Source organism: Sceloporus undulatus, chromosome 4 (genome assembly GCF_019175285.1).
Source record: "Sceloporus undulatus isolate JIND9_A2432 ecotype Alabama chromosome 4, SceUnd_v1.1, whole genome shotgun sequence".
NCBI lineage: Eukaryota > Metazoa > Chordata > Lepidosauria > Squamata > Phrynosomatidae > Sceloporus > Sceloporus undulatus.
In genome coordinates this window covers 2,881,300-2,906,218 of record NC_056525.1, presented here as the reverse complement: position 1 = coordinate 2,906,218, position 24,919 = coordinate 2,881,300, and the positions used below count along the sequence as shown (strand labels likewise).

Genomic DNA, 24,919 nt, shown 5'->3' with positions numbered 1-24,919 from the left:
CCTCTGGTTTCTAGCTGTATTATTTATTGTTAGTTGCCATTCAGCTGATTTCAAGTTAAGGTGCCCCTATGAATGAGAGACCTCCAAGCCACCCTGTTCTCAACAGCTCAGGTTTTGCAAAGTCAGGGCAGCCATTGTGGCTTCCTTCATTGAGCCCAACCGCCTGCAATTCAGTCTTCCTCCTTTCTATTGCTTTCCAGTTTACTGAGCATTATTGCCTTTTCCACTGATTCATGTCATCTCATGATATGTCCAAATTATGATGGACTCCACTTATTATTTTGGCTTCTAGGGAGAGTTCAGGCTTGATTTCCTCTAGGACTCATTCATTTGTCTATGAAGATGCACAACAACACCAACAACAAAATGACCTACGTCTGCAGGAATTAGAATTGGGCAATTCCATAACATGCATATGCAAAGGGTTGCAAAGGGGAGATGGCAAAGGAACCAATCCACAATGGGACCGATGCACATCACTCTTCTTGTGCAGAAGAACATGGATCAGGGAGTGCTGATGCACATTGGGATATTTTTGCACATGTCCTGTTAAATGCATCTTCTCAATGCACTAGTAGGATTTCTTAGTGCCTCAGTTATGTAGCTAAGTCTGTGTAAAGTTATGTAATGTACACTGTGATAGTCTGACCATCCATAACAACAAAAATGATAGTAGGACTGTGACTCTGGAGACCAGGGTTTGATTCACAGCTTGGCCATGAAAAGCCACTGGTTGACCTTAGGCAAGTGACATGCTCTCAGCCTCAGTGGAAGTCAATGGAGAACCTCCTCTGACCTAATCTTGCCAAGAAAATCCCATGATAGGTTTGCCTTAGGATCTTCATAAGTTGGAAATAACTTGAAGGCAGACAAGAATAGACTAGAAAGCTGGGCCAAAGCTAACAAAATGAAATTCAACACAGAGAAATGTAAGGTATTGCACTTAGGGCGGAAAAATAAAATGCACAGATATAGGATTATGGGGGACACCTGGCTGAATGAAACTACGTGTGAAAGGGATCTAGGAGTCAAAGTAGACCACAAGTTGAACATGAGTCAACAGTGCAATGCGGCAGCTAAGAAGGCCAATGCGATTGTAGGCTGCATCAATAGAAGTATAGTGTCTAGATCAAGGGAAGTCATAGTGCCACTATATTCTGCTCTGGTCAGGCCCCTCCTGGAATATTGTGTCCAGTTCTGGGCGCCACAATTCAAAAAGGACATTGAGAAACTGGAGCGTGTCCAAAGGAGGGCGACAAAAATGGTGAAGGGTCTGGAAACCATGCCCTATGAGGAACGACTTAGGGAGCTGGGGATGTTTAGCCTGGAGAAAAGAAGGTTAAGAGGTGATATGATAGCCCTGTTTAAATATTTGAAAGGATGTCATGTTGAAGAGGGAGCAAGCTTGTTTTCTGCTGCTCCAGAGAACAGGACCCGGAACAATGGATGCAAGCTACAGGAAAAGAGATTCCACCTGAACATTAGGAGGAACTTCCTGACAGTTAGGGCTGTTCGACAATGGAATGCACTCCTTCCTCGGAGGGTGATAGAGTCTCCTTCCTTGGAGGTCTTCAAACGGAGGCTGGATGGCCATCTGTCGGGGATGCTTTGATTTGGATTTCCTGCATGGCAGAAGAAGGGGGTTGGACTGGATGGCCCTTGCCGTCTCTTCCAACTCTACGATTCTATGATTCTATAAGAGCAACAATAGATTTTTTTAAAATCTCCCCTTTCTCTTGAAATGGGGCTGATAATGATGATGCAACCATAATGACCTATTTATTAGTGATGTGCATATCCTGGGTGCTATGTATAACTCTAGAAATTTTAGTCAAACATTTGATCCTAAAACCTGGGTCGACTAATCCATTGGTCAATGTAAGTATGGCACTTTTAACTATTACTGGGGAAAAACATACCCTGGTGAAAGGTGCACCTAAAAGAAACACCAGTCTCCTCTACTCTCTCATCCAACCAGCCTTTAGTGTGAGCACAAACAATTACGCCTGCTGGAATTTTGTGAGTTCTTTGGCATCATTTTTATTTGCTTCATCAGTTACATGCCCCTGTGTTTCGCCCTCTACCTATCCATGGGTCATATCAAAATCCCTAATTTTTGCCCCCAAACCTCCCCTTGACTTATACATGAGTATATACAATATATCACCATTAAACTTGGCCTTGGAAACGAGAATCCCTTTTATCTCTCCTTTCCAAAGCAGCCCCTTTGTTTCTTGCTCCAGAAGCTCTGCCTGGTAAACAATGGCACAGAAATGCTGCCTGGCCTTGGACTTTGACAAATGAAGCAGATGCTTTGGTTGAGTTGAAGGGAAAGGAAGAAGGAAGGGGAAGCCCATTGAGGTGTACTCCTGTGACAAACCCTTTCTTTTCCCTTTCTCCTTACCATCCAGATTCCTGGTAGCAAACAGATTGTTTAAACATTATCACAGGTTCAGCACTGGAGCAATCCCAGTTTTTCCGGAAGAGGGCTGCCCAGGGTTTCAGATGGGGCTCCTTTGTCATTAACGCAGCATGTCTGCTCCAGGTTTTAGTCCAAACTGTAAAGGAGCTATGCGTGGCCAGAACCTATGCTGAAAATAAGCTAAGGTGTTAGTTTCCATTAAAACCTGGAGTTGATTCAGCACCAGTATCTGCCATTGGTGTGTTTGAGAGAGAAAAGGAGAAAAGGTGGAAGAGAGAGAGAAAATATAGGATAACAGGAAAGGGATGGGGTGCAACAACTGGGATTTAAAAAAGGAAAAGCAAGTCTTTCTCAGTAGCCATTTTGAGAAGGACCATAAAAGCAAACAGGTATTTGGAGGCGGTATATTCACACTGATTTCATGCATTTGGCACAAGATTGCATCCAATATGATTTTGGGGAGGATTTGAGAGATGGGGAGCTTCAAGGGTGACAAAACTGGTGTCCAAGGACCACATGAAGTTCACTGGCCATACAATGCCCTTCTTGCCTTAGAGAATCAAATTTGGAAGCCTAAGACTGTGTATGTTGACCAACTTGGGCATTAGTATTTCTGTTCCACAGTCAGCTTTGGAGACAAATTGGATGCAGGTTTGTTTGGGTTTTGGAAATTTATTGTATTGAAGTTTGGATGCCACTTTTACCTGGCATAATATTTGATCAAGTGTTTGAATGTTTTTTAACTTTTAAACTGCTAGATAATCAGCATTCTTTGGGTGATGTGTGTGTCTTATGTGCCTTCAAGTCACCTGTCAACCTGTGCTGACCTCATGAAAATTTTTATAAGAAAGCAAGGAATCCTCAGAAGCAGTTTTCCCGGTTTCTTCTTCTGAAATAGAGCCAACAGCACCTGGGAGTTGTGGCGGTCTCCCATCCAAGCTCAGCGAGGCCCTTGATATCCATTGAGGATTGGTTCCAGGAACCCCCCCCCCCCAATGGATACCAAAATCTGTGGTTGCTCAAGTCCCATTATATACAATGGTGCAATAAAATGGTATCCCTTATACAAAATGGCAAAATCAAGGTTTGCTTTTTGGAATTTTTTTGGAGGAATATTTTCATGTTGCAAATGCTTGAATCCATGGATGCAGAATCTGTAGATACAAAGGGACAACTATACCAACCCTGTTTAGCTGGTGCTTTTGGGGTATTTAGGTCCACTCTGGAGGATGAACAACCATTTTAAACTACAAACCCTCTCCCCTTCTTCTTCCCTGGATGTTTGTTCTTATGAATGTTTCTACCAGAATGACATTCAAACACAACAACTTGTTTCTCTAGACATTTAGTGGTGGCACACCAATGGGTGACCACACACTTCTTAGCTTCATGGGTCACATTTTAGAAAAGAGGTGGGGAAAGTTATTGTTGCAACCACCAGAGGCCCCCTTACCATGGTAGCTAGGGGATTCTGGGGAATGTAGTCCAAGGAAGTCTCTTTTCTATGCTTTGTTCTGGAAAGATGATGAAATGCTGGTGAGATTTGCCAATAAAAATAGTAGGGCAAATTCATGCCTAGTCTGGGTTAATTCATGTATGGGATGCTGGGTGTTGAGAGCCCATGTGGTGTGGTTTGAGCATTGGACTATGACTCTGGAGACCAGGATTCGAATTCCCTCTCTGGGCCATGGAAGCCCCCTGGGTGACCTTGTGCAAGTCACATTTTCTCAGCCTCAGAAGAATGCAAAGGCAAACCCCTTCCCCAGACGACCCTTGCCAAGAAAGCCCTGTGCTGATGGGTTTGCCTTAGGTTTGCTGTTAAGTTGAAAGTGACTAAGAGGCTGGATGAACAACCAAGCATCCTGAAAATCTCTCATGCAGGTGAAAATGAAGAAGGAAAAGCAGGTGTGCTGGGAGATGGACAGTGAGGAGAAGCTGGTCTTGGTGAATGGAAGCTGTGGTGACCCATCGGAGGACAGAGAGGACCCTTCTTTGGAAGTCGAGGGGGAGAATAAGAAGAAAGCAGGTACCCTTGGCATTTCCTGTTCTTGCAGCTTCTGAACAGAGGGAAGTCAATTGATCAATCACTCAGACTTTCCTATATTGGGAGAAAGGCAAGATATAAGAAAATAATAATAATGATAATGATAATGTGGCTTACAGAATAAATAGAAATAAAGTGGGAGGGAGGGAAGGCTAAGAGGCGTCATGATAGTCATGTTTCTACTGCATCTTTTTGCGGGTTTGGTTTGAACTTTCAGCCAAGATACTGATTTTGGACAGTAGCTCCTTCAAATATTAAAACTTGGGACAGAGTCATCACTCCTCCGACATGAAAGCCATTTGGTGTTGGGATGCCCAGCGTTACTGACCAACAATTGAAATGATGTTGGATTGATTCCTCCAATGAAGTAAATAAATAAAAAAGAAATTCATAGCTGCTAATTGGAGGCCAGCTGTGTCAAAAATCTAGGAGTACAGGAGGTGAAATGCTTGTTCCTCCAGATCTTTTGGTCTTCAGTTTCCAGAATCCCTAGCCAATATGTCCCTTGGCCATGGATTAGAGGCATTGCAGTCCAAAACATCGTGAAGGCCGCAGTTTTGCCACCGTTGGGGTAAACTGTCTTGGATGAGGACATTCTGAAGAAGGTTCCCAAATCTTGTGGTTTGGTCCAGACGAAGTCAGGGTGGGAAGAGAAGAAACAGCAAGCCGTCTTTTTTTATTTCTGCTAAGTGAAAGCAAATGTTCTCCATTGTGCAGATGCTGGTGATGCAGTGAATCTGTCCCTCAAGACAAAGGAAAAGAAGAACAAGGGTACTGAGTCCCTCAAGGAAGGGCAAGAGGTAAGACCTTCCATGCATCAGTCCTCAGGTTGTGTCCCCTTGTTCCTTCCTTCCCATAATGTGAGTGCAGATACATCTTGTATAGGAGGAACACAGTGCCAGTTGTGTAGCATGCAAGCTTGGGATAAGGGATGTATTGTTCCAGAACTACAGTTTATATTCGAGTATAAGTTGACTTCATGTATAAATCGAGGGCAGGTTTTGGGGCCAAAATTATGGATTTTGATATGAAACCTAAGAGCATGTAACAAAGGATGCAAAGGACAAAGCAAAGAAAATGATGACAAGTTGGTGATCTATATATAGAAGTATAGGACTATACCAATCTTAGATTAAATCAAAAAATAAAGTAGCAAAATGCAGTTAGATGTTATGGCCACTAGCTTAAATAACAACTGTTCCTTTAAAAAGATGCTCTTTTAAAGCAAGTTGTTTTGGTTGAACTTTTGTTAATTTAAGGATTTCTTGTACTATAAAATAAAGTGATTAAAAAGAAGCCGTTGATAGTTGATGCTGGTCTGACGATGAATAAACTTAACATTAAAATGTTTAAGATCAAATAGTCATTGCTTGTAAATAGTCATTGCTTTTCTGGTGAAGGGATTGGAGAATAGTAATAATAGCCAAAGCTAAGCTTTTTTAAAAAAAGTCATTTGGTTTAAACAAAGGTTTAAACCGTAGTTTGAACCAACCTGGTTTAAACCAGCCAGCCCTGCATGCTGGTCCCTTACTGTTTTTTCCAAACTTGTGAACACTTGGAGCTTGGCTGTACCTCTTGCTCAGTCCCATCTATACCAGGATAGATACTGACACAGTCAGTGTTCTTTGCTCCTTTTCTTTTTGGGTTCCCAGGTACGGACCCGTGGAAGTGCTGGCTGGGAGAACAGTCTGCGTCAGAAGCCCGCTCCTCGCATTGTCTTCCAGGCAGGACCGCAGGAGAAGAAACCCAAAGATGATGTGGAGAGTATAGAGGGATTCAAGGAAAGGCACAGAATCAGGGTAGGGGTCCCTCTTCTAGCCCCCCATAGGAAATTTTCCCCATTTACGGGTAGCAACCCTGTTGTTCTTGTTGTTAACTGCCCTTGAGTCTGCCTTGACTCATGGCCAGCCTGTGGATGAGACATCTCCAAGACCCACTGTGCTCCATTGCTTTGTTTAGGTCCTGTAAATGGAGTTGATCCATCTAGCATGCGGCCTTTCTCTTTCTACTTCCATCTTTCCTAGCATTATCATTTTTTCCAATGAGTCCTTCCTTCACATGATGTGGCCAAAGTACGACAGCCTCAGTCTACTCATCTTGGCTTCCAGGAAGACTTCCGGCTTGATCTGTCCCAGGATCCCTGTCTTTTTGGCCATCCAGCGGTATCCTCAGCACTTCTCCAGCATCACATCTCCAGTGAATTGATTTTCTTCCTTTTTTAGCTGTCCAGCTCTCACATCCGTACATGGTGATGGGGAATACAATGGCTTCGACAAGCCTAACTTTAGTACTCAATTGAATATCTTTACATTTTAGGATCTTGTCTGATTCTTTCATGGCTGCCCTCTCCATTCTTACTCTTCTTGATTTCTTGACTGTAATCTCCATTCTTAACAATGTTGATTCGAGATACAGGAACTCTTTGACGATTTCAGTTTCCTCATCGTCTTCATGAATTGTTGTAATTCCTCTGTGGTCATTATTTTTGTTTTCCTTATATTAAGGGGGAAACCTGCTCTTGCATTTTCTTCCCTGACCTTCACTCCTGACACCCCCTCAAATAGATTTTTGGCCAAACAGTTGGCCAGAATACACCCTCAAAGGTCTAAAGCACACAAAAATGTTGTAATTTTCATGAATTTACCTCCTTACCCTCCCAAAGTTCAAAAATTGCCCTTTTGGGGCCAAAATCTATCTATTTATTTCATTTATATGCTACCTTTCCCCTGGAAAGGCGGCTCACAAATAGACTCGCACCTCCACGTTTGCAGCGTTGACTTTTGGGGCTTTGATTATTCACGGATTTTATAAATATGTTCCCTCTAGGAATATCTAGGTCCTCCAGTGCATCTCTGTGGTCAATTTTAACCAAAAGTCGCAGTAAAAGACGTAGAAAATCCTAGAGAGAACACTCTGCTAGGCCTTTGTAGTTCCTCCAGCGCAGTTCTATGGTCAGTGTCTGGCAGATGTTGGCCACAGAGCTGCACTGGAGGACCTAGAGATTCCTGGACAGGTGTTCTCTCAGGTAAAGACATAATGAGTTTGTTATTTGCGTTTCCCCCCACATTCACGGAGGTCCTGTGCCCCTAACCCCAGCGAATGTGGAGGGACGAGTGTAATTGTTTTAAAACTTTACGAATGTGACATCACTTTCAGCACATTGTCTCTTTGCAGCCCACTAGAGTGGTGCAGGGGTGAAAATCGGGTTCTTCCCTGGCGCAGTTCCCAGTGCCTGTGTTTGCTGCTGCTGCTGCTGCTGTTTTTGTTGTGCGCCTTCACATTTTTCCTGACTTACAACAACCCTAACGCAACAGTATCATGAAGTTTTCTGGGACTGAGAGGGTGTGACTTGCCTGTATTTATTGATTTCTTAAGGCAACAGGCTGCAACTGCAGATTTTCCAGGTGATAATACAGAGTTTGTAGTAGGAAGTCCAGAAAATGTTGGTTTGGTTGTTCCCCTAACTTCTGCTCTTTGGCCTCAGATATGAGTCTTCCTCAATGGATGGGAAAGCCAGCTGGTTGACCAGCCAGACCCAAAGGGTGCTCAACCAGGGCTCCTCTTCTTCCTCCTGGAAAGAAGTGACCAATGGGGTCTCACAGGGGTCTGTCCTGGGCCCAGTGCTATTCAATATTTTAATCAATGACTTGGACAAAAGAATAGAGGGAATGCTTATCAAATTTGCAGATGACACCAAATTAGGAGGAGATGCTGATATCCCAGAGGGCAGGATCAAAATTTCAAAATGACCTTAATAGATTAGAAGGCTTGGCCAAAACTAACAAAATGAACTTCAACATGGAGAAATGTAAGGTACTGCACTTAGGGTGGAAAAAATAAAATGAATAGATATAGGATTATGGGGGACACCTGGCTGAATGCGCGTGTCCAAAGGAGGGCCACCAAAATGGTCAAGGGTCTGGAAACCATGAAGCCCTATGAGGAATGCCTTAGGGAGCTGGGGATGTTTAGGTTGGAGTAAAGACAATGAAGGGATGATAGGATACTAAAGATGGAGCAGGCTTGTTTTCTGCTGCTCCAGAGAATAGGACCTAGAGTAGTGGATTCAAACTACAGGAAGAGAGATTCCACCTAAACATTAGGAAGAACTTCTTGATGGCAAGAGCTGTTCAAGAGTAGAAGACGCTGCCTTGGAAAATGGTGGAGTCTGGAGCTTTTTGAAAAGAAGCCGATGGCCATCTGTAGGAGATGCTTTGATTTTGAATTCCTGCCTGGCAGAATGGGGTTGGGCTGGATGGCCCTTGGGGTCTCTTCCAACTCTGCGATTCTATGATTCTAATAGCCCTTTGGTTCTCTAGATCAGGGGAGGAGAATGCACTCAGTTCTCCTTCTTCCTAACTGGTTTGTGCATTCTGCATACATTATGCTATTCCTCTAGAGGGGGATTGCGGTGGATGATGGGTATAGTTGGGCCATGATATGCTATGGATGATGTGTTTCATGCTGGTGGTCCGTCCCCTCTTGGTTCTCATTTGTCTGCTTTTGGCTTTTTTCCTACTTAAGTCTCAGAGGAAGTTCCTTTCCTTTCTTTTCTTCATCTTAGTATTCTAGAAGAATCAGTGCATCAGTCAGTTATTCAGAGGAAGAAAGCATCTCGTCCGGACCGTGGGCCATCAATGGTATCCCAAACGGAAGTCCTTACTCGCCATTACTGAGGCGGGCCAAAGAATACCAGGTAGGAGGAAAGGTTCCAGACTGGGACAAATTTTGGGGCTCAGGACAGTTGCTATTTTGGGTTACCACTCCAGGACAGATCTATTCTATAAAAATAATGCAGTTTGACACCACTTTTAAGTCCTGTACCTCCATCCTACAAATCCCGGGATTTGTAGTTTTACAATGTCAAAGAGCACTGGTGCCACAGCAAACTATACAATCCTAGGATCCCATAGCGTTGCTTCATGGCAGTCAAAGTATTGTCAAACTGCATTATTTCTACTATGTAGATGCATCTCCTGTAATCACTGTCTCTTTGTATGGCAGATGCTGAGAATTAAAATTTCCCAAAAGTAACTTTCCCAATTTCTGAAGGTACCAATCTTTTGAGACTCTGGCTAAGCAGTAGGGAAAATGCCATGAGAATTAGAGCAGCAGGATGATGATATGAGGATTAAATGCACAAATAAATCTGGAAGTTTGAAAGAAGAACACATTTAAGCAAAGTGGAGTTATAAAAGAGCAGATGAAAATTCCAGCAGCCTGGTTTAGAGAACACCTGAAGGTTTTACTTTTTTCTTTTAAAAAGCTATTCTTGAATGATTTTTTAATAAGGCTGGCGACAGAGTCTGCAGACAAGACCCGGGATCAAGCTTGACCGCTTGCTGACTTTTGGCCTCTGACTTTTGCGGTCAAGAGAGGGCGCCTGCTGCGTTCCTCAGTAGCTCTGTTAGCTTACTAAGTAACTAGGATGGGGGCAGGAAACATCCCAAGACTTCATGAGACCAAAAGAAAGTCCATGAGGACAGGAATAGCTCCTTGCAGCCCCCAAGTTGTATTTGGGGATCATGGAGGTGCACCTCGCCAATAAAGGGTTTGCTATCATTTTGCGATCTTGTTCATCTTCTCCTTGAAAGTTTAAGGCCAAGAGAGAGCTTTTTAAAAAGCCGAAAGCCTAAATGGTGCACCAGGAGATGTATTTAAACAGGAAGTTTCTTTATCATTTTTGATTTATTTCAAGTGATTGAATTTATTATAACCTGCCTTTCTCCCAAAATGGAATTCAAAGCAGCTTTGAGTTCTGGTTGGCTTTCTTGTCTTAGATTTAATGTTTTTTTATTTGGATTTTATTATTAAAACTAAAGATGATACACATCAACACAGAAAGGGGGGAAAGGGAGGGAACCTCTTCTACTTATATCTACAGACATTAATAAACACTACAAACAACAAACATACTAAAGTAACACAATTAAAAACAACTTAATTCTGGGATTGGTAGTTTTTACAGGTCTTTAGCCTTATCTGCCAAGTGTGTTGGTGCCCGCACAATTATATATTTATTATTATATTTATTTGTATGCCGCTCTTTTCCCAGAACTGGGGGCTCAGATTGGTGTCAAAACATTAAAAACAGTACAATTAAAAACATAGGAAAAATAATTAAATTGTTACAATATTAAAACAGATAGTTTTGTGGGTTTTCGGGGCTCTGTGCCAGTTCTAGAAGAGTTTATTACCGACATTTCGCCAGCATTTTGGCTGGCATCTTCAGATACTTATTAAACAGATAGTTATTAAAGAATAAAACACATTTAAAATTATATATAAGATAAAAACTACGAACACACATGCATAATACACAACCCCATGATTCTGTAGGAGGGAGTTAGAGTGGTGTCAAACTGCATTATTCAACACACTGGTTTTTTAACTGATTTATACCTCAAGATATCAATATCCCACACTATATCTAAGAATTTCAGGGTGGTGAACAATAAAACATTTAAATTAGCTTACTTGCTAATAGCTTACTGCTGTTCACCACTATGATCTTTGAATAGCGGTATTAAATAAATTCCCCAGGGCTCTGTTCTGGGTCCCTTCTGTTTTCTCTCTATCACACGGTCCTTAGGAAAACCATCAGCTCTTGTGGTTTCTCCTACCATCTCTATGCCAATGACACCCAGCTTATCTTTCCGCCCCTGACCTTTCTCCAGGCTTGAACAAAGTCTCGTCTTGCCTTACAGCTGTCTCACACTGGATTCGCCATCGGCGTTTGAAGCCAACATGTCCAAGACGGAGCTTCTTGTCTTTCCTCCTAAGCCCACCCTTCAACACTCCTTTTCTGTCTCTGTGGACAACATTTTATTCAACCATTCCAGCAAGCCTGCAGTCTTGGTTTTACTTTGACTCTTCTCTGTGTCGTGTATCCCTCAGATCCAGACCACAGCCAAGGCTTGTAGATTGCCAAATCCGACCAACTCTCCGCCTCTACTCTGCCAAGATCCTGTCCATGCCCTAGTGACTCATGACTGGATTACTGTAACGTCCTCCTGGCTGGGCTTCTCTTCTCACACTCCGTCCTTAATCTCTGTCCAGCATTCAGCTGCACGCATTATCACTCCACCCACCGCTCTGACCAACATCTCTCCTGTGTTGGCATCCCTCACTGGCTCCCTCTCCCTTTCCGCATTCAGTATAAGCTCCTGCTGTCGACATTCAAAGCCCTCCATGGACTGGCCCCTCCTTACTTATCAGACCTTCTTTCTCTCTCCACCTTCCCACCAGGGCCCTCCGTTCTGGTAGTCAGGTTCCTGTCCCAGCCAGGATTTCCTCTCTGGCCCCATCCGCGGATTCGCCCCTTTTTCACTTGCTGCCCTCACTCCTGGAACCTTCTTCCTCACAAGCAAGAGCCATCATTCATTAACCACTTCAAACGAGTTGAAAACCATCCTATTCAGAGAAGCCTCTCCCAGGCATCGGCATAATTGTCGCTTACTATCGGATGTTCTGTTTGTTGGCGTTATCGATCCATCCTGTATTCTATGTACTGTATATGCATTATCCTACTTGTGAGTACAGTGGTACCCCGGGGATAACTATTACCCGCTTACGATTTCATACGAAAAATCCCTAGGTATTATTGTTTCGGCTCGAAGGTTTTTCCGGGTTACAAAAAAACCTCGGCGCTATTTTCCGCCACCGAGGGCGCAAGAGCTATTTTTTTTTCCATTGCGCCTATGCATTAGTACGAGTTTTCTCGTTACGATTAGCCGCAACGATTAGTTCGACGGTACCTTGTATTTCCCGGAATGATTACCTTCCATTTGATAAGCCACCTCCCTTAGTCCATCTGCCTTGGTCAGCCTCGAGTTGAGAGAACTGCTGGACCTCTTACCCTTTCCCTCACCACTCCCTTCTCCTTCTGTGTCATGTCTTTTTAGATGTGTAAGCCTGAGGGCAGGAACCGCAATTAAAAAGATTGTATGTACAGAGCTGTGTAAATTACAGCGCTTCATAAATAAGGTTAATAATAAAATATAAATAATAAAACAAATATTATTATTATTAAATGGTTTAAAACCATTAAAATGTTGGGATAAGCTTGGACACTAAAAAAGATCGAGTCTCACTTATCCGAAGAGCTTGGACTAGAAGTGTTTTGGATTTTGGATTTTTGAGGAATACTGGACTATATAGAATGATTGCCTTAAGATGAGACCCAAGTCTAAACATGAAATTCATTCATGTTTCATATACATCTTACACAACTAATCGAAGGTAATTTTAATACTAATATTTAAAATAATCTTGTTCATGAAATAACGTTGCATACACGGAACCATCATAAAGCCATAAGTGTCACTATCTCAGCCACCCATTTGAACTGTTTTATTAGGGCTGGTCAGGACTGTGATGTTTCCATTTTATTTATTTAAAATTACACCCCACATTTCTGCACAGGGTCCAAAGCAAGATATAAAATCATCTTCCAGAGTCATTGTTGCTAGTTGCAATGGCCATGGCAATTGCAGAAAATGGTTTGGAGTGGATGAGGATGATGATGAGGATGATGATGATGGTTTACAGGTCCACCTTACTGCTTTTTCTTACGGATGGGAGAGATTTGAAAATCGGGGAGCTGGTGTGGGGGAAGATCCGGGGCTTGGCCTGGTGCCCGGCCATCATTGTCACCTGGAAGGCCACATCCAACCGCCCTCGCAGCCCTGGGATGCGATGGGTCAAATGGTTTGGTGAGGGAAAGTTTTCAGAGGTGAGGGGAAACAGGAGGAGAGGGCCCTGAAGACCCACTGGACTTGGGCTTCTTTGATCCAATCTGGTTGTCCATTCACAGTTACAACATGGTGGTTCGACATGAGCTGCCACTGCAACATCTTGTCTCCTGAGTTTTTGAGTTTGTGCATGCAGATGTCCCTTCATGCCACCAGTAACTGGAACCCCAAGATTACATAGGGTTTCCTTAGGGCCACAAATTCCCAGAAATGGATTTGCCAGTTCCTTCCTCTGAAATTTAATATGAGATGTTGTTGGTGGTCCCCCACCCAAAGTCCTAACCAGGGCTGACCCTGCTTAGCTTCTAAGATCAGACAGGATCGGGTGCCTTTTAGGATATTAGGACTGTGTTATACAGTGGACCCTTGTTATCCGCTGAGGTTTGGTTTCCAGATCCCCCGTGGATAACAAATGCATGGATCTCAGGTCCCTGTGATCTTGATGGACCGAGAGAAAGCCTTCTCCTGCAGATTTTAGGGCTCTAGGTGGTTCATAGGGAGACGAGCCTCCAAATACTCTGGACCTAACCTGTGTTGGGCTTATAGGTCATGACCAGCACTGAATTGTGCCCAGAAAGCAGATGGGTAGCCAGGTGGGTAGCCAGTGGAGCTGTTTTAACAAGGGAGTTTATATGCTCCCTCTAACTGGCCCCAGTCAGCATTCTGGCTGCAACGTTTTGAACCCGCTGAAGTTTCCAAACAGTTTCCAAAGGCATCCCCACGTAGAGTGCATTGAAGTAGTCAAATGGGATGTAATCAGGCATGTGTCACTGTAGCCAGATCTGACTTCTCAAGGAATAGTCGTAGCTGGTGCACAAGTTTAAACTGTGCAAATGCACTCATGGCCATTGCTGGAACCTGGGCATCCAGGCTCAGAGTGGTGTCCAGGAGCACACCCAACTTGTGAGCTGAGATTTCCGGGGGAGTGTTACCCAATCCAGCACAGGCGGAATCCCTATTCTCTTGATCTGCCTTACGAGAACAGGAGTACCTTTGTCTTTCTGGATTAAACTTCAGTTTGTTTGCCCTCATCCAGTCCATTACTCACAGCAGACACTGGTTCAGCACAGTTCCTTGGAGTCCAGATGGGAAGGAGAGAAAGAGTTGGGTGTCACCTGCACATGAATGGGTCTTAGAGCAATCAAGCTTCAAATTTTCCTAGAAGCCAGCGTCAGAATACTATATCATTCTAGTTTTCTAACAAAACTATTTAAAAACTTACAGATTACTGGAAAGGAAATGGAGAGCAGGAGGTGAGGAGGGAAAACTGGTGTGGACTCATCAGTGCCCCAATTTAGCCCCCCCTCCCCAGCACATTATACCGGCCTTTTCAGAAGAAGCAGAAGGTGGAATGTATTATTTGTTCTTTGAATCAGAAATTCCGCACTGCAATCTAGTGAGGATTGTGTCAGATTGGCTAGACCAGTGGTCCGAACCATTTGGTCCTGCAGATAATTTGGACTTCAGCTCCCATTACTGCTTACTGTTGGCCAAGTTGGCTGGGACTTGGGTGCTGATGTCCAAAGCATATGAAGGGACAAAGGTTGGGAACCGCTGGGCTACACCCAGGTCATTCATCTATGGCTGTTTTTGGAAGTTTGGAATCCCAACCTAAGCACAGTTCTCTACTCAAGTAAATGACATTTTGTACAGAGCGTGGGGACAGTTTGACAATACAGGTTTTTGTACTACCTGAATGTGTATGTTCCTCCTATTGGCATCATTTGGGGAAGAACAAGAGTTCCTTTGCATTGGCATGGGTTGGCAATGCCAGTTTTTTTGCTTTTAGAAAATCTTGCGCGTTTTGCTGGAGTGGGGATGCTTTGGATGCAGTTCTGGGGGCTTGTGGTTTTTCTATGTTGTGGACATCCCATGTTCCATGAATGAAGCATGTTTTTTTTTTCCTGCAACAGGTCTCCGCTGACAAACTGGTGGGATTGGTGGCCTTCCAGGACCATTTCAACTCTTCCACTTTTCAGAAGTTGGTGTCCTACCGACAAGCCATCTCCATGTTTTGGAGGTAATGGGAGAATGAGTGGGAACCAGTTTGGCCAAAATGTCTGTAGCCTGGTGCTCAGAAGTGAGCATTTTCACCCACTCTGCTGAATTAACAGTAGTGTAAAGTATCATTCACAAGACAAGACTGCAGGGTACTGGTTTTATTTTGTCCAGATTCCTCCTCTATCTTCCAAGAAGGAGGATGGAAGCATTCTTCCTCTGACTCAGGCTTGATATTTCATCCCACCACAATTATTAATTGGTTATTAATTAATCCCACTGATGTCTTGGAGTGGCATGGAAAAACTCTGTTTAAAACGAGGCCCTTAACACACCAGTTTAAACACTTTAAAACAATAATTGTTTATTTTCTTATTGATTATTTAAGTAATTATATCCCAGTACAGGATTCAAGGCTCTGCAAATCCTTAAACACAAATCAGTGGTACCCCGGGATACGAAAGCACCGCGTTTACGAAATTTCCGGGATACGAAAAAATTCCATAGGAAAAAACTGTTCCGGGTTTTTTTTTTCCGGCTTACGAAAAAATTTTTTTGGTGCTTTTCGGCGCTTTTTCGCACGAAATCACGGCTTCCAGCGCTAGCGGCTATGGCTTTTTCGGGTTGCGAAATCTTTCGGGTTACGAAGGGCGCCGCGGAACGAATTAATTTCGTAACCCGGGGTACCACTGTACAACTAAAACACAACTAAACTGAACTTCTGTTTAAAAAGAACAGTTAAAAAGAAGTTTTAAAAAACATATTTAAAACATAATAAAAGCGAACTGCAGCAGTACTCACGAAAAGCTCCATCTGCTGTAACATATTTGTCTTGTCTCTCATTGTTTTAATTATTTAAAATTGGATGTTATTATTGTTATATAGGACTTATTGTGATGTTGTTTGCGGGAGGGAGGGGAGAGTGGGATTATTTTATATTGTATGTATTTTATCATTGTTGTAAGCCGCCTCGATCCTATTGGAGAGGCAGAGTAAGAATAAAATGTTATTATTATTGAAACCCAAATGTCTCCTTAAATACAATGGTATTTCCCTGCTGCTGGAAAGATAGCAGGGAGGGGGCCAACAAAATCTCCTTGTGCAAATTTAGGTAAAATCAAGTAGACCCCAAAGGCTTTAATAAAAAACTGGCACTGGAATGAAGTTAGGATGGGTGACAATCCAGAGGTTGTTTCACAATTAAGGTGTCACTGTAAGGAAGGTCTTGCCTTAATGTCCTCCCACAGTGTATTGCTTTTACTAGTAGGATACAGATGGGGCCCTCCACTAGACCTCAGTTCTTCGACAGACATATAAAGGGAGAGGCATTCCTTCACGTATTGGAAGCCCCATTCCATTTAGGGCTTTGAATACCACTCCCAACAACTGGAGTGAAAGTGCATTGGCAGCCACTCCAGTTTTATACATTTTCAGTGTAATGTCTGATTTAACAATTTAACTGGTGTGCTTTGTGCTGGGTGCAGGTTTTCTGCAAGGCCAACTCCTTGGAAAAGCAAATTGTTGTTGTCCTGTGCTTTTGAGTCATCCGAAGGCGACCCTATCATGGAGTTTTCTTGGCAGAATTTGTTCAGAGGGGGATTGCCTTTGCCTTACTCTGAGGCTGAGAGTGTGTGTGATTTGTCTGAGCAAGGAATTCGAACTCTGTTCTACAGCACTCAAACCACAACACCATGCTGGCTTGTGTTTTAACTGATGTGATGTGCCTGTTAATTGTTGTTGTTCCCTGCCTCGATCCATGGGGAGAGGCGGGTAAGAAATAAATTATCATCATCATCATCATCATCATCATCATCATCAAGAACATTATAGGAGTCCAGTCTAGAGGTTAACCTGGACTTTGGCAGTGTGAAATGTTATTTTGGCATCCGCTCCCAAAATTGGTCAGTGGTTACATTTCTCATGAGTCTGAACAAGTTTTGCACATTCCACTGCCATGAAAGAGGCAATGGCTAGTGAGCATTTTGCAAAAACAGAATCCCCCAAAACCTCCCTCCTTGACCCCACATTGGGCTGCCAACCTTGTGATGATGTGTTTCGCTGCGACACTTTGGTAAAACCTTTCCCTTCTGGCAGATTGCAAGCAGCCGAGCTGGCAAGACTTTCTCTAGTTCCCCGGGGGATTCTCTGGAAGAAAAGCTGAAGCCCATGGTGGATTGGGCCCTTGGTGGCTTCAAGCCCACAGGAGGGAAAGGACTGAAGCCACCCAAGATCTCAGGTATGGAGTTTATCTTTCTGAGGTTGGGTGGGAAGATGACCTGCGTGTTTTGGAGAAATCTGTTGGTCAGGAATCAGTGGAAGTATTCTCTTTAGACATTTTATAGGTTCTTCAGTGCATTTCTATGAGTTGTTTCCAGTGGAAGTTCATTTTATTTATTTATTTATTTATTGCAGTTATATCCCGCCTTTCTCCCAAAATGGGATTGAAGGCAGCTGACAGTATAAAAGACAGTTAAAACATTGATTACACGATTGACCATAGAGTTATGCTGTAGGACCTGGATATGCCTAGAGCTGTGTTCTCTCTAGGAATTTTTAGGTCCTCCAATGCGACTCCATAGGCAGCTTTCTCCAGAAGTCATTCATCTCAATAGGATTTCCATTGTCTATGGTTTTACATTTACGTGGTAAGCATGGGAACATAGTCCCCAAACATAGTCCCCACAGATATAGGGGTTGGTCGTACAGTATTTCTGTATGTGTGCAATGCGGATGGATCTAGGAAAAATGAGGTATGTCTAGAAAAGTAGAACATAGTGGTGAATTGAGTATAGAGAAAACGCTGCCATGTCTGGGCGACATGCAGCTCTTAAACTTCAATTTTACAACCCATCAGTACTCCTCTTAGTAAATTTCTGAAGGCAGCCTGTGTTGAAATGCTCCCTTTTCCTTAACCATGAAAGGTACAGTGTTCTGTGCCTTCAAGTCATTTACGACTTACAGTGACCCTAAGGCAAACCTATCATAGGTTTTCTTGGCCAGTTTCTTCAGTGGGGGTTTGAAGAAAATATTGTTTAAGATTACTTTCAAGCTATATGTATAAGGTGTGCATGAATCATAAATGGTGATTTTTGTGTTGAGACTTGGGTCTCTTCTCCAAGGCCTCTCATTATGTATGTATATCTAAATGCAGGTGTTCTGAAATCCAAAATTAAAAACAAAAATCCAAAACACTTCTGATTCCTAGCATTTCGGATGTCAAGGGAGATTGAACCTGTACTAAATTATTTACCTTGGCTGACTTTTTCTATGGCAGAGGATGAAGAACAAGACGAGAGTAGCGTGGAAGAGCCAGTTCCGGCTGAAGTGGCCCCACCATCCAAGCGGCTAAAGACGTATCTCTACAATGGGAACAACAAGGAGCAGACAGAGGAGAACCAAAACAGAGGTATTAGATGTCTGTGTCTGTTTCTCACTCAGTAATTTTGCAATTATTGCTGCTGCTACTTCCTCCACCTCTTTTGTTTTCTTCATTTCTTCATCATGTTCATTAAATCATCAACAACAGTGGAATGGACTGCCTCCCATCTTTAGAGGTCTTTAAAAAGAGGTTGGATGGCCATCTCTTAGGAGTGATGTATTTCTGCATGGTAGATTGGGGTTGGACTAGATTGGCCTTTTGGCCCCTTCCAACTCTTGTGCTTCTGTGAACATTATCTGATAAAGCAATTTAATGAAATTGCCATAGAGAGGATCACAGTAGCAGTTACAAAAAGTGGTGTTCCTGGAACATACCACATTATCCAACAATGCATCATTGATTCCTAGATTCTTGGCTAGAAACTTAATCATTGAATTCACTTTGTAGACTGAAAATGCAGGAAGTAATATTATCATTAGTCATCAACTTGGACAATACAACTGTTAGGTTGATTTGCAATTGTTTTACCGTCCGAACCCAAAGGATGCTCATCAATGGCCTGAAACATACCGGCCGAAAAATGCGGTTTCTGGCCATGTTTGGTGCATAGCGTTTAGACAACACACTCCCGAATGCCGAGCGAAACTTCACTGGACGCATGTCTTCTCCAAAGAACTGGACCAAAAAGGAGTGGTAAAATACTGCTCCCTTTGATGGCCTGGTTCAAAACTGCAGTGGCGGCCTGGATCAGGGCTAGGCATGCGTATTGGCTGATTAGTTGAGTACAACACTGGCATGATTTGTGCCAGTGTGGCCACAGACCACATTTTTCGGCCTGTCTGTTTTGGGCCAATGGCTTTTCTTCTTCATGCTGGAGAGAAGTGACCAGTGGGTCCCACAGGGTTATGTCCTGGGCCCAGTGCTATTCAACATCTTTATCAATGACTTGGATGACAGAATTGGGGGCATACTTATCAAATTTGCAGATGACACCAAATTAGGAGTAGCAGCTAATACCCCAGAGGACAGGATCAAGATTCAAAATGACCTTAATAAGAAAGCTGGGCCAAAACTAACAAAATGAAGGAAGAAATGTAAGGCACTGCACTTAGGCAGAAAACATCAAATGCAGAGATATAATGAGTGATACCTTGCTTAACAGTATATGCGAAAGGGATCTAGAAGTCTTAGTAGATCATAAACTGAGCCAACAATGTGATGTGGCAGCTAAACAAGCCAATGGGATTCTACGCTGCACCAATACAAGTATAGTGTCTAGATTGAAGGAAGTAATAGTACCACTCTGTTCTATTTGGTGAGACCTTCTCTGGAATATTGTGTCCAGTTCTGGGCACCACAATTCAAGAAGGATGTTGAGAAGCTGGAGCATGTCCAGAGGAGGGCAACCAAAATGGTGAAAGGTCTGGAAACCACCAAGCCGTATGAGGAGAGGCGTAGGGAGCTGGGTAGATTTAGCTTGGGGAAGAGATGGTTAAGAGGTGATATGAAAGCCCTATTTAAATATTTGAAGGGATGTCATATTGAGCATGGAGCAAGTTTGTGTTCTGATGCTCCAGAGATCAGGACATGGAGCAATGGATTCAAGCTATAGAAAAAGAGGTTCCACCTGAACATTAATAAGGCCTTCCTGACTGAGATTAGATAGTGGGGGTGGTGGACATCTTTGGATGGAGATCTTTGGAGGATTTTAAACAGACTAGATGCCCATCTATCACAGGGAGTGCCTTGATTTTGTCTTTCTGCATGGAAGAATGGACTGAATGGCCCTTGTAGTCTCTTCCAACTCTTAGGATTCCATCATCATCATCATCACCATCACCACCACCATCACCATCATCATCATCATCTGTCAGTTTCACATCCTCCCAGGTTCTAACAGTTTTAGACTGGCTAACAGTTTTGAGCCTTTGGAGGTCTTTAAACAGAGGCTGGATGGCCATCTGTCGGGGATGCTTTGATTGAGAGTTTCTGCATGGCAGAATGGGTTGGACTGGATGGCTCTTGGGGTCTCTTCCAACTCCACGATTCTATGATTCTTTGATTGTATGATAACATATGAATTAGTGGTTCAGTATCCACAGATAATGTGACACGTCCCAAGCAGCGTCACTTTTTAAAACTGCTGTTGCGATCCTGCCTCTGGCCATTTCATTTGGGTGTTTTGTTGGTCCATTTGGAATTGTGGCCATGAGCACCTTCAGCCTCTGGATCCACGAAGTTCTACGAAGTTTCAGCTGGGCAGGATGCAGCTTCTCCTTCCGTGACAAGCGGCTTTTGGTCACTCATTTCTTTGTTGTCACTTTTCTTTCCAGAGCGGATGCTTTCTGAAGTCAGGAATAACAAGAAGAGCCTGGAAGGTAAAGCAGTTTTTTTGACATCATAGATAGATGTTTGTGTCACACTTGGTGGCTCAGCAAATGTTTTCTTTCAGTATATCTATGGCAGAGACAATGAGAGCTGGTGGGTCCATGATAGTCGTGGCTACACTAAGTATCCTCTCCCCAAAGTAGAATTCAAAAACCTAGCTGTGTTAGTCTGGAAAATCAGTATGCAAAGGGATCTTGTAGCACCTTTGAGACTTAAGTTGGTAGCATGAATATGTATCTGAGGAAGTAGGCGCAAGTCAATGAAAGCTCATGCTACCAATGCCTCTCTTTCAGTTATTCTCAAAGGTGCTACAAGATCTCAATGCATACTGATTCCACAAAATTGATTTAGCATTCTCTATTAATTCTCCAAAATTGGTTCAGATTTCTCCATTTATTACAATTTGGCTGAATACCCACCATGGGGTTCCCTACCTTGATCACATGGAGAGGCGGGAAATAATAATAATAATAACAATAATAATAATAATAATAATAATAACAACAACAACAACCTTTGCCAACATTGGGACCACCAGCTGCCACTGGGCAGGTATGAGACTTGCCTGAAAAATAGCTGAGAAAGCAAATAATCTTCTTGCGGATGCGGATGGGGTGAGATTCATTAGCTCCAGTTCCCATTGTCTCAAGCCATCATGGCTTATAGGTGTGTTGACCAAGGTTGACGGGGGTTGGGGGGATGCTGGGTTGGAGAAGGCTGCCTTAAGGAGATGGGAGTTGGAATCCAAGTGACCTATTATTTGCTTATGCAACAGAGAGTTGTCTGTCCTGTGGGGCGAAGAATCCAGTAACTTTCCATCCACTGTTTGAAGGGGGACTCTGCTCAACTTGCCAGGTGAGCACTCAGATGCGGCGAGAAAGTAACTGGGAAAAATGCTGGGTTCTTCATTTGCCAGTATGGAATGTAATCTCTGTTGTGGCATATATTGCTGGAAGTGCGTTCCAGAAGATTGTTGTCTAGAGTCTGGAAAAGTTATTTTTTCTGGAGTACAACCCCCAGAAATCCCAAAAGTGCAGCCAGCTTCTCTGGAGATCTGAGCTTGCAACTGGAGTTCATCTCAAGTAGGGCCAGGAGAATGACTATTCTGTGTCCTTTAAGACCAGAGCTGGGGTTAGTGTTCTCTATGGGAATTTCAAACTCTTGCTCTGCCTATCTATGTGCCTTCAAGTGACTTGTGGGCTTATGGTGACCCCATGAATTTCATAGGGTTTTCTTAAGCAAGGAATGCTCAGAGCTGGTTTTGCCAGTTTCTTCCTCTGAAATATAGTTACCAGCACCTGTTTTTTATTAGAGGTCTCTCATCCAAGTGTTAACCAGAGGTTACCCTGCTTAGCTTTTAAGATCAAATGGAATCTGGTGCTTGTAGGATATTTAGGAATGTGCATGTATGTCTCTTCAAGTCACTTGCTGATTTATGGCCACCACTAGGGTTTTCTTAGGCAAGGAATCCACAGAGTTGCTTTTGACATTCTGAAATAGAGCCTACAGCAACAGGGATTCCCTGGCAGTCTCCCATCCAAGTAATAACCAGGGCTGACCCTGCTTAGCTTCCAAGGTGTGATGGCTTTAGGGGATTTGGGCTCTGTGCTATACTAAGTGTATATGTGCCGGTGTGGTGTAGTGGTTGGAGCATTGGACTATGACTCTGGAGACCAGGGTTCAATTCCTAGCTCTCCATGAAACCCACTGGGTGACCTTGGGCAAGTCACACTCTGCCAGTCTCAGGAGAAAGCAATAAAAACCTCCTCTGAACTAATCTTGCCAAGAAAACCCTAAGATATATTCACCTTAGGGTTGCCGTAAGTTCGAAATGTGCTTTTAAGACACTTGCCAGTATATGGCGATCCCATGAATTTCATGAGGCAAGGAGTCCTTGGAGGCGGTTTTGACAGTTTCTTCCTCTGAAATATAGCCTACAGCACCTGGTATTTGTTGGTGGTCTGCCATCCCAAGTAGTATGCAGGGCTTACCTTGCTTAGCTTCCTGGAGCAGATGGGATCTGAGGACTTTAACATATTTAGTCCCATGCCACTGACTGTTTGTATTAACTTTAGTAGAAACACTCAATACTTTCATGCATTCTCTTGATTCTGTGCTAGTTGGAACAAATAATTGGGCTGAGTTCAGAATGTCTTCTCCTGTTTCTTGTAGGATCGGTTCCTGGAGCTTTTCTACATGTACGATGAGGATGGGTACCAGACCTACTGTGCCATCTGCTGCGAGGGCACTGAGCTGCTCCTCTGTGACAATGCCAGTTGTTTCAGGTGGGCATCCTCTCTCTGTCCTCTGCCAACCTTGACACTTTCTCAGTCCCCTATCTAAGCATCCTTCAGTTGTCTTTAGTAAACCTAACCCTTTTATCTCTAAGTTGGAATTGCATCTGTTTACAAGATTAGGCTGTAGAACTCCCTCCCACAAGAAGCCAGTCTGGGCCCTTCTTCATTCCCTTTCTAGTTGCAGACAAAGGCCCTTTGTATTTGAGATAGACATCTTCTTCCTTACTTATTGTTGAAAATGGGATGCTATACTTTTATTCTCATATTTTATATTCTCATATTTTGTATACTGTTTTTATATTTGCGCTGTTTCAATAGTTGCATACCATTACTATAGTATTACTAATATTGTTACCAGTACTGTAGTTATACTTCACCCTCCCTTTTCCCCAAAGCTAAGACTGAAGACTGCTTGTAAGATAAAAAAGAAATACAAGTGAAACCATGGTAAAAACAGAGGATTTATATTTAAAAGGGTGATAAACTCACTCGAGACAGCAAACCATTTCAGAGCAAAAGAACAGCATAAGCTTTTTGGAATATATATATATATATATTCACACACATGCTTGTCCCTTCACTTTTGCTGCTTTGACATTTGCGGATTTGATTATTCACGGATTTTATTAATGTGTTCTCTCTAGGAACATCCAGGTCCTCCAGTGCAACTCTGTGGCCAACTTTAACCAAAAGTTGCATTGAAGGACCTGGAGAGAACACTCCGCTAGGCCTTTGTAGCTCCTCCAGCGCAGTTCTATGGTCAATGTCTGGCAGATGTTGACCACAGAATTGCACTGGAGGACCTAGAGATTCCTAGAGAGGTGTTCTCTCAGTGTTTTTGTTATTTGCGGTTTTGCCACATTCATGGTGATCCTGTGCCCCTAGCCCCAGCGAATGTGGAGGGGTGTGTGTGTAATAATAATAATAAATAATAACAATAAACTGTTTATAGCCCGCTTTTCCTTTGCAGATCAAAGCGGGTTACGCAGAAGTACAACAAATGTACAATTTTGCAAACAGTATCCATAAAAAACCCAAACAATACAATAATACAGATTAAAAACAAGATAAAAAGCTTACAGATTAAAATCACAACAATAGCTAGCCTAAAGTGCAGGTGCAACGATGCAACGGGGAGAGAGCAGGTATTACATTGTCTGGGGGAAAGCCTGTTGGAAGAGGAAGGTTTTTAACCTCTTCCTAAATAAGTCAAGGGAGGTAACCGAGCGGAGCTCACCAGGAAGAAAGTTCCAGAGCTGTGGGGCTGAGCTGGAAAATGCCCTTTGTGCAGTCGCAGAATATTTCGTATCTGGAACCCTCAACAGTTGCTTCCTGGTCGACCTGAGGGTGCGGGCGGATTATATGGGGAGAGGTGGTCCTCCAAGTCCCCTGGGCCCAAGCCATTTAGGGCTTTATAGGTAATAACCAACACCTTGTATTGTGCCCGGAAGCGAATGGGCAGCCAATGTAGATCTTGTAGAACAGGTGTTATATGACTGGTCCTGGGGCATCCAGTGACCAGTCTAGCTGCCATGTTGTGCACTAATTGAAGCTTCCGGGTTTGGTACAAGGGTTGCCCCATGTAGAGCGCGTTACAGAAATCCAACCGAGAGGTTACCAGAGCATATACCACCGTTT

General features: G+C 43.2%; 1 protein-coding gene across 2 annotated transcripts in view; it reads left to right on the top strand.

The window, feature by feature from the left end:
* The first annotated feature begins 4,194 nt into the window (after positions 1 to 4,194).
* Positions 4,195 to 24,919, top strand: part of DNMT3B (DNA methyltransferase 3 beta) — a 37,731-nt gene continuing 17,006 nt past the window's right edge. Inside the window, exons 1-12 of one of the 2 annotated variants that reach the window (XM_042465889.1) lie at positions 4,195 to 4,448; positions 5,184 to 5,266; positions 6,119 to 6,265; positions 9,031 to 9,161; positions 13,041 to 13,200; positions 15,133 to 15,219; positions 16,543 to 16,563; positions 17,312 to 17,453; positions 18,492 to 18,623; positions 20,930 to 20,974; positions 21,760 to 21,839; positions 23,157 to 23,269. In XM_042465889.1, coding sequence (XP_042321823.1) covers positions 4,298 to 4,448; positions 5,184 to 5,266; positions 6,119 to 6,265; positions 9,031 to 9,161; positions 13,041 to 13,200; positions 15,133 to 15,219; positions 16,543 to 16,563; positions 17,312 to 17,453; positions 18,492 to 18,623; positions 20,930 to 20,974; positions 21,760 to 21,839; positions 23,157 to 23,269 — 1,292 coding nt within the window. In that variant the 5' untranslated portion in view covers positions 4,195 to 4,297. Of the gene's footprint in view, positions 4,449 to 5,183; positions 5,267 to 6,118; positions 6,266 to 9,030; positions 9,162 to 13,040; positions 13,201 to 15,132; positions 15,240 to 16,542; positions 16,564 to 17,311; positions 17,454 to 18,491; positions 18,624 to 20,929; positions 20,975 to 21,759; positions 21,840 to 23,156; positions 23,270 to 24,919 lie in introns of those variants that run through there. The other variant, XM_042465888.1, reaches the window with a different exon arrangement.